Genomic DNA, 9,527 nt, shown 5'->3' on the forward strand with positions numbered 1-9,527 from the left:
TGTAGGAATGCCCAACCTGAAAGTTGATACGCACTTTCTGGTTTTCATCCTCATGTGTTACGTGAGGCTTTCCTTCCTGCTCATTCCATTTGTTTATTGCCCTAAGCATTGTTTACATAATATTTGGTTGGTGGAGGAGTTGCTCTAAAGCCAAACATGCTTTTATTACGGCTTAAGAGTTAAGAAGGGAGGTATAGAAGAATCAAAACACATTATGTGGTATTTTTTATTTGCTGGTGGCTTTTACACCAGTTTTCCCCATTCCCTTTCTTCCTGATTGCTTCCTTGTCTTGATGAGAAGTGATAAAAAATGGCAAGCAGGCAGATGCTGTAGATGTTTACGATAATGTCTGACAGCTAGAGGGTGATGTATTCGTGGAAGGGAAAAAGACATTTCCACCACATACAGGGGATCATATAGAGGCCTATGCTCAGCTGGCCTTTGAAAGCTGTTTTCTCATACAGGACTGAAAACATTACATGACAAGGTGTATCTGGTGTATCTGAGCTAATGCTGGGGTCCCTTGCCTAGGCTTGCCAGCCAAACGGGTTAAACCCAGAAGCGGTTCTGGTCCAGCATGATGGATTTTGTTTCTATGAATGGTTTCAGGGGGTGAGACTGGCCATGCCATGCCAAAAGGCTTAGTGGACCTTGCGTTCGGACTTGTCTCTTGGCAGAGCTAAGTTCTTGTTTAGTTAACTGGGCAACTGTTACAGTGGCATTGACAAATTGAATGTGGTTGTATAGACCAAGATTTTTCAAGAGGCAAGTTTGTAGGTAAAAGTGACTTAAATGATTGTGAGACTACCAAGTGGCTGGTGGGTTTGGTTCATTTTGAATAATTTTGTGTCGCTTTTAGATTATTATTAACATATAGTAATTAAAAGTAATATATTTTTGCCCACTGTCTCCTGGGAAGCATGCAACAGCCCCTTCCCCTGCTCTTTCTGAACTTTATTCTTTTGTCTTAAAAACCCAGCAACAAACCAATTTACATACAATTTCTTATTTCTCGTTTCTCTGTGATTTGCAGGCCGAATTTATTTACCCTGTAAGTGCAAGAAAACTTTAACTTGAAGCTCTGCCAGCTCGTGCAGAAATTCAGAATTGAAACCGAGTATCTCACATGAGCGTGAAGATGTATCTTACTCACCAATACATGCATTAATCTATATATCGTACACCACTGGTAGCTGGAAAAATAACGGATGGCAGAACTTTTTTAAAAAGCGTGAACCACTAGGTTATGTGTTCGTCACGATTTTGTTTTTCGTGAGGATGTTGAATCTGAAGCCACTGTTACTCTTCTTGTGTTTTAGGTGCTGTAGCAGTTTTGATCCCTCGCCTAGACCTGGTGATTTCTTTCGTCGGAGCCGTCAGCAGCAGCACTCTGGCACTGATTCTGCCACCTCTGGTTGAAATCCTCACTTTCTACAAGGAAAATTTACGTTTATGGACGATATTTAAAGACATTTTTATAGCTGTCATTGGAGTTGTTGGATTTTTAACAGGAACGTATGTGACAGTTGAAGAAATCATTTATCCTGCATCCACAGTTGTAGCTAATGCAACAGAGAGCGTCTCTGTGGACTTAAATGCTACAAACTTGGTGGTTGGTTTAAAGTAATAACCAGGCACTGTGAACTATTTTGTTCCTTAACAAGAAATCCTAGATGGATGGCAGACCTATGTGTGGGACAAATTTCATTTCCAAATGAATTTTTGAAAAATAGCATGCAGCCCTTTCTCACTCTGTTGTTTGTTCTTTCCTTCATTCCTTCCCATCTGCTCCCTGAATTAACCCCTTTGCTCTCAACCTCTGCTCGTTCTAGTGAAAAACTGAATTGATGTCAAGATTTAAAATATATACATGAATATAGGAAGGAAATACGATTTTAGGTTATTTGCAAGAAAAAAAAGAAGAATTTTTATAAGGAAGTCAAGATGCCTTCCTCCTCAGAAAAGGTGGAAGTCAATCCATTCATCGTATCTAGGCACCAAGTCTAGGTACTACTGTTTTCACTCCAGCTCCGTTGTAAGGGTTGGAGTGATGCATAGACCTTCTCTTGGCTGTCTCTGATGGGGTGAATTGCACCCCAGTGAACCAGAGGCACTATAGTTTTAGAAAAGAGCAGCCGTGTTTTTCACTTCCATTCTGGGGACTTAGATGTTTGCCATGGAAAAGTTTTTGGGTAGTTGCAGTTGCCTGGCTCTGGTTCCGGGGACACGGTATGTCTGGAATTAGAGCGCACTGTGCAGAATGACTGTGACCCTTGTTCAGTCGTTTCACATTGGCTCCAAGGGGAGTTTTTCAAGCGATTGGAAGGACCAAGCCCTCCCTGGTTAGCATAGCAGACCACTGCTGGTGGTCGGTTACATGACAGTGAGCATAAAGGCTTTTTTTTTTTCATGCTGACTATCTTAACATTTAAGCTGAAGAATGGACAAGACTGTAAGGTAAGGTTTAGAGGTAAAGGCTGGATCTTTTATTAGACGAAAAAATTGCCTGTTAGGAGCGTTCTTGCCGTCTTACATGATCTGTTACTGTATGTTCCTGTACCATGAGCTGTTCAGCACAGCCAGACCCCTGCTCCAGGGAAACGGCAACTGTGATGCTCAGTAGAGCCACAGAGGTATGACTGTCCAGAGCAGCTTAAAGATTCATGATGTTAATTTCTGTATGAGAAAGGAAAGGATGAGACACTACTTTCTAGAATGGAGTGTGTGCCATACTTTCACACGTATAAGCTGTGGGTTAAGCTTGAGAAAGAACTTGAGATTCCACAGCACTGTGAGCTGGGGGGGCACCAGGGATGTCTGCTTTGAAGCCCTTTGTCCCTACCTGCACCACCTGCCTGCAGGTTGTCTGAAGATGTGGGTTGTCTCAGGACTTGCTTTCAACCCCTGGTACTTTGTAGAGCGGTACAGCTTACGTGAGATGTAGGGTATGCATGTGAAAATATGATTTTTTTTTTTTTTTAGAAAGTAATTATATATCCCTTTTGGATTTTGAGTGAAAAGTTACAGGATGTTGTTTATCAGAGCAATATTACTTTCTTTAATGATGCAAAAACATTCAACACCACAAATAAGTAGTTTTATTTTTTTACATTTTGGTAACTGCTGTCCTGACCCATTTTTTACACCATTTCTTTATCCTTGATTTCAACTATACAAATGTATGAAATGCTGTATTTTTTTTACCTATTGCTAGAAGTCTGTAGACTGCCTATCTATATTTCTATTGGAACATATAATAATTATTTTTGCATCCTTATGTTCTGCCTTAAATAGAATCTAACATGCCCTTTACTGATTTTTGCTTCTTTTGTCCATTCTGGAAGGAAAAAAAGAACAAGTTGATAAGTTGGTAATTGGATAGAAATGATTTTTTTCAGCAAGCCTGCGCTCTGAGTCCCCAGCCGGAATCCTGATTTTCAGGGTTCGTATTTGACTTCCTGGCTCACACTTCATAGATGACTTTCACTCCAGATGCTAAAGCTATATTTTTGGATTTGTTTTCTAAAAACATTCTATATTTTGTACAATAAGAACTGTATTTATCATACTCATTCCTGTTATGAAGAACCTCCATTTTCTAAAGGATATTTTTAATTACAATATTCCCCCAAGAAATATGGTATGCCAAAACCTCTCTACTGTATTCATACAAATTAAGATAGAAATATATGTAATATTTTGCTTGCCTTCAGTGTATTCCTCTTGGTAATCTACCATTTGACATTACAGTCCTAAAATAAGATAGTGCTAGATATATCTATATTTGTATTTTCTCTTCAGAATATTTCTCCGGTCATCTACCATGTGGTGACTGTATTTAAGCACTTTCATCTCATGTTGATGAGGGCATTTCTGATAGGCATTCGTTATAGCATGTAGTTCAAACTGCATGTGTTTGTTCAAGCAATAGTTCTGAGCAATGCTCTTATTTTCATTTTAGCGTGGACAAAGTTAAATACTTGTCAGGCACTTTAGAGGGATGAATCTCTGCAGATATGATACTATAGAATTAACCTTTTGTATGAAAGAGGAAGAGCAAACACAGGTAGTTAGCAGAGAGGCAAAAGGTAACTTCAGCTTTTCGTCTTAAAGGTTTTTTAGTCTTTAAGCTGTTTTGAAAGACATTGAATCTAAGTGTTTCCATCTGTTTCATAATGAATCTGTTGTTTACCTAAACCATAGAACGATAGAATATATATACTTCTGTGCAGCATATTTTACTTGACATTGAATACTTCTACATGGAACATTTTTATTGGGACTGATAGGATTTAAATAAAAGTTGTTTTTCCTGTTAGTTTTGCATCTTTCTACCCATGTGTGTTTGGAGAATAAAGGACTGTCAAGTCCATTCATATCATCTGTTCTGCATCAGCTGTGTCCTAGTGAGCAACTCTGAGAAGATGCTTCTGCCAGGGTGCAGAAGGACTTGTCCGGTTCAGAGTTTGGTGGTGATTTTTGGCCGGTGCAAGTGAATACTGACATGGTACTATCAATGCAGATTTGCTGAGCTGGGAACCTAGAACCTAAATAGGTGGCCTTGGTACCCAGGTGAACGCAGCATATCTTTTCGAAAGTCAGGCGACTTGTTTAGAAAGTTGATAGGTTTGAGGAATCTAATCTTAGCCATCAAAGTTTGGATAATCTGGCCCAAATACAAACCCTTACACATCTTACTGCTCTGTCTGACCGGGGAGCAGCCTGTCAAGGAGCAGATTTTCAGACCGATGTATTGCCACTGACTGACCAGGTATGAAGTAGTGTGTTTATGCAGTGGGCCCGTGTTGCCATGTCTAACAATGTTGTATCTTTTGAATCTCTAAAATGTTTATTAATATATTTTGCACAATGTCAATTTTCTCCTACAGTGTAGGATTTTTTTTATTTTAACACTCATACAGTGCATTTGTGTGGCCTGCTCTTTCAAATAGAAAGAGTCAGGAATCAGAGTATCTTGCTTTCAATAAGACTAAAATGTCATGTAGTGAAAAACTACTAAGTCTGAATAATAAGAGTGTTCCTGTGAAACATTGCCAAAGATTTAAAAAATAGGAAATTCTGACAGAAACCTCTTCTGAATAATGAGTGTTCATTGAGCTTTTAAAGTACTGTAGTATAAATTGCAAGTTAGGATGCAGGGAGTGAAACCGAGAGATCTAATAGGTATCGTTTACATGAATATATATTTAAGATGGAAATGTACTTTGGCACAAGCTAAATTAAACTGAAAAATGTATGTGATTGGCTTATGTTCCTGACAAGGAACAGAAAGCTATTGTATTTATATACTGTACATGCACTTATATTTTACAGTATAATATTGTTAACAGTTTTAATGTAATTTAATCATTAGCTGCACTATGTAACTGGATCATTTTCTTGTTGTAACTGTTCATCCTCAAATATTGGGCAAGTAAGAGGGTGGGTTTGCCTAATGTTCTGTAACTTCAATCTTCTGTATCAATAAAGACTACAATAGTATTATCCTGCTAACTCACTGTTACCTTGCCTGTCACCACTACTACATCACTAGAAGAAATAGCTGTCTTAATGCAGAATTTACCTTTGTTTTTCTGTTGAAGTTATCCAAGGAATGGCAAGCGAGTGACTTGAGACTGTCAGGCAAGCTCAAGAGCTGACTTTTCATTGATAATAAATCTCACTTCAAAGTCACGTAAGCACTCCTGAAAAACCCCACCTCCACTCCAAGGTTTTTCATGAGGGCACACTTAAAGTTAGGCTTTTGCATCTTTTTAGATGTGCTTTAGTAAATGAGTTAATTTCTAAATGCACAAAGGCAGCCAGGAATTCTCACTGAAATTCCAGTTCCCATTTGAAAAACTGCAAAGAAAAAGCCAGACTTTTTAAAATTGAACAAGCCCTTGCATACTTGGTATGGACTTGGCCTTAATTTTGAGTATGGAGTGTTGGATAATTAGGTATGGAAGAAATTGATATTAAAGTTTTGTATTTTCTATCTAAATTTGAAATTACTAGTTGGAAACAAAAGTGGCAGCATAAGCTTTCATGTTCTCACCAATTACTGGATACCAATTTTGCAAAAGTACTTGTATTCCCCATTTCAATACAAGGCCCTTTGAATGTGTGCTCAGTGAGGCATCCAGAAACACCCGACCCATTATAGAGTTGCCTGTATAAATACAATTTAGACAGAAGTAGGATACAAATGGCCTTGAGAGTCATCCACCAAAAAAACTGTTTTATAAATAAGAAACCTGGAATGGTCTAAAAGTCCTCTAACACCAGCAGAGAGACTGTAGCTGTTAGACTGGAAAGATGGATTTCAGTCTCCTGGGAGTCAAGAAGAATTTGAATCCTTATCTCCCTAAAGGACAAGCGAAAGCACACGTATGGCCGAATTCCCTCTTAGACCTAGCTGTTAGGGACATGTACTTTTAGAAGCTGACTTTCAGCAACACTTCTACTTCTGAGAGTTCAAGTCCTTTTAACCTGAGTTTTCAGTTCCTAAATTTTGTGAGTGCTTTAAATCTGTTTATTTCAAAAATTGGCCCTAGGTGGCTGGTTATTGGGAACAATAAATTCCATTATTGTCCTCAAATATGTGGAGAAGAAGTAATTTCTAAAAGGTTAGACAGAAATACACATTGTAGCTGACACTTCACATTTTAGATTGTTTTGTATATCTTAGATATCTGTGAGACAAAACTACTGTTTCACAAATGTAAAACACAAAATGAATGCAAGAATGTAGTTTTCCTTTTTCAAATACTCATATTTATTAGGCTGAAAATTAACACTTATAAATTGTAGTATGTGTGGTATGGGAGCGAAATTAATTCCAAGATATGAAAAGCCTCTGTGAGAGTTTTGGGTGCATGTGAATGAAGCAGCAATCAGAAACGAGTAAGATAATTCAATAATTTTCATCCCTCTCCAGTTTCAATCCCTGATCTTGCAATAAGCATATAGACAAAATAATGAACTGTTGTTGACTTGGATTTAAGAAGTATCAATACAAATATTCAGGCATAGAATATGTTGCCCACACATAAGCACATCTTGTCATTTTAGTCACTGTGGGATACCTTGTATGACATTGACTCGCTCTTGTCCAAGAAAGGCTTGGGTCTCCTGTAGATCCTGTGTCATATTGACCTCTTCTGTAATTGCAGATGTCTTAGATATCAAAGGGCATTTCAAACAGCAGTAGACAGCTGTGATTAAGTACCCGAGTCATGGTCTTAGAAAATACCAGTATGAACTTCTAGAAAGAATCTAGGGCTCAAGTAAGTTGGTTAGATTTAGGTATTGGTGCCATTTGAGATGTGTGAGAGCATCTAGACATCCATCTGTTGTTTGTAGATATGACAAAAGACTTGAGCCCTTCCTGATCAGCAGTGGGAGACAAGACAAGATACGCAGGGCATCCCAAAGGGCAGTGTGTGTCTGTGCTTGGCAGCTGGACTGTGGACAGCATAGGTAATCGAGCTCAGAGTAATTTAGCTGACCAGCTATTCCCAGGGGGAATTAATTTGTCTAGACACAGTGCCTGATGCCGTCTTCAGCTGTTACTCCAGAAAAGCACAGTTTTCCCGTAAGTTGTATCTTTGGTGATATCTGTGCACCTCCATGCAAATGTCCCAGAAATACTGTGGCATTACAAATGACACTAAATGCCTGTCTTGATACTTGGTCTTGATCCATTTCTATGCATCTCAAGTGTGCTGACTTGCTGTCTAGGCTTATATGACTATTGTAGCAGCTTAGGCACACAGGTCGTGTGTGGACATCTATGTCCATGCTATGCTATCTAAATTTAATCTAGATCTGAATACCCCCAAAAGTCATGCTGCTTGCAGTGGCAACAAGAATGTATAACTTGAAATGCTAGTGATGCTTTACCACTCTATCTTGCCTTGTTTCCTACTGCTGATCAGGAAGGATTCAGGTCTCTTGTCGTATCTGCAGATCACACATGGATGTCTTGATGCTCTTGTGCATTCCCAGTTGTTTCAGTCATTGCTTATGACAATAAAGAGTTGCATTTTTTAAATTGGTTTTCCTGAACCCTCTTCCATGGGATGGTGATGGGGGTGGATTTCTGAGCTAGAGGTATAAAATAAAATCCAGATCATAATGTCCGTGTTCTGGGTGACCCAGCTCTGTAGTAAACTCTGAACACCTGAATAAGGACCTTGACATGCAGACCTATGGAGTAATTTGTTTTAAATATTTTGCTATCAGTTTTGCTGTAATATTTTCCATGTGCTTACCTCAGATCATACTATAGTTGCATGTATCCTAATTCCATGTTAAAGTAATAAATTTAAAACATTTCCAACCAGCATAAGCCATAACTGGATTGCTCGCCTAAAATCTTCCATTGTGCCTTCTGCAGAACTGCACCTCCATTTACGTATTGTTTCTTTTCAAAATGTATATATAAATGAAGATGAATTGAAATAGGATTTGTGCTATCTCAATGTGTTGACAGAGATGGGAAAGTGTTACTTGGAAAACTACCAGCTGGAAGTGAGGAATGAGATTAGTCAATGAAAAACCTGAAGGCACTCAGATCATCTTAGGTAGAGTGAAAGGTAAGAGGGGCATCGTGGAAAAGCGATTATTTTATTAATTTGATACGGAAACGTTTCCAGATGATCTGGAGAAGCTGTGTACATCGCTACCATTGTGTAAGTGATGGAATGTATTATGAGCTTTGTCAGGCCTCCCACTCTTCTGCTTTAATTTATTGTTTTGTATGGAATTATCTGTATTTCTGCTCCTTGTGGGTTTCTCAAGTGTCCAAGTATCCTCTGGTAGAAAATTAAGCAATGCGACTAACTTTGTTAGCGTTTATTTTTCACATGCTGTCCACAGTATTCGAGGTGCAGCCTCACCAGTGCCGAGTACAGGGGCACGATCACCTCCCTGCTCCTGCTGGCCACACTATTTCTGATACAGGCCAGGATGCCGTTGGCCTTCTTGGCCACCTGGGCACACTGCTGGCTCGTGTTCAGCCGGCTGTCAACCAGCACCCCCAGGTCCTTTTCCTCTGGGCAGCTTTCCAGCCACTCTTCCCCAACCCTGTAGCGTTGCCTGGGGTTGTTGTGGCCGAAGTGCAGGACCCGGCACTTGACCTTGTTGAACCTCATACAGTTGGCCTTGGCCCATCGATCCAGCCTGTCCAGGTCCCTCTGCAGAGCCTCCCTACCCTCGAGCAGATCAACACTCTCGCCCAACTTGGTGTCATCTGCAAACTTACTGAGGGTGCACTCGATCCCCTCGTCCAGATCGTTGATAAAGGTATTGAACAGGCCCCAGTACTGAGCCCTGGGGAACACCGCTTGTGACCGGCCGCCAACTGGGTTTAACTCCATTCACCACTGATGATCCTAAAGGTCTTTTCCAACCTAAACAATTCAATTCTGTGGGTAATTTGTGCTGGACAATCTTTGACTCCTGGCCTGATTGATTTATTTGTCTTTGAAGGAGTGAATTCGAACTACTATAGCCAGTGAAG

General features: G+C 39.6%; 1 protein-coding gene across 1 annotated transcript in view; it reads left to right on the top strand.

Annotated features, from left to right (window-relative positions):
* Positions 1-1,909, top strand: part of SLC36A4 (solute carrier family 36 member 4) — a 102,883-nt gene extending 100,974 nt beyond the window's left edge. Inside the window, 1 exon segment of the mRNA XM_075140135.1 lies at positions 1,321-1,909. Coding sequence (XP_074996236.1) covers positions 1,321-1,628 — 308 coding nt within the window. The 3' untranslated portion in view covers positions 1,629-1,909.
* The last annotated feature ends 7,618 nt before the right edge of the window (positions 1,910-9,527 follow it).

The sequence above is a fragment of the Calonectris borealis genome, chromosome 1 (assembly GCF_964195595.1).
Source record: "Calonectris borealis chromosome 1, bCalBor7.hap1.2, whole genome shotgun sequence".
Taxonomy (NCBI): Eukaryota; Metazoa; Chordata; class Aves; order Procellariiformes; family Procellariidae; genus Calonectris; species Calonectris borealis.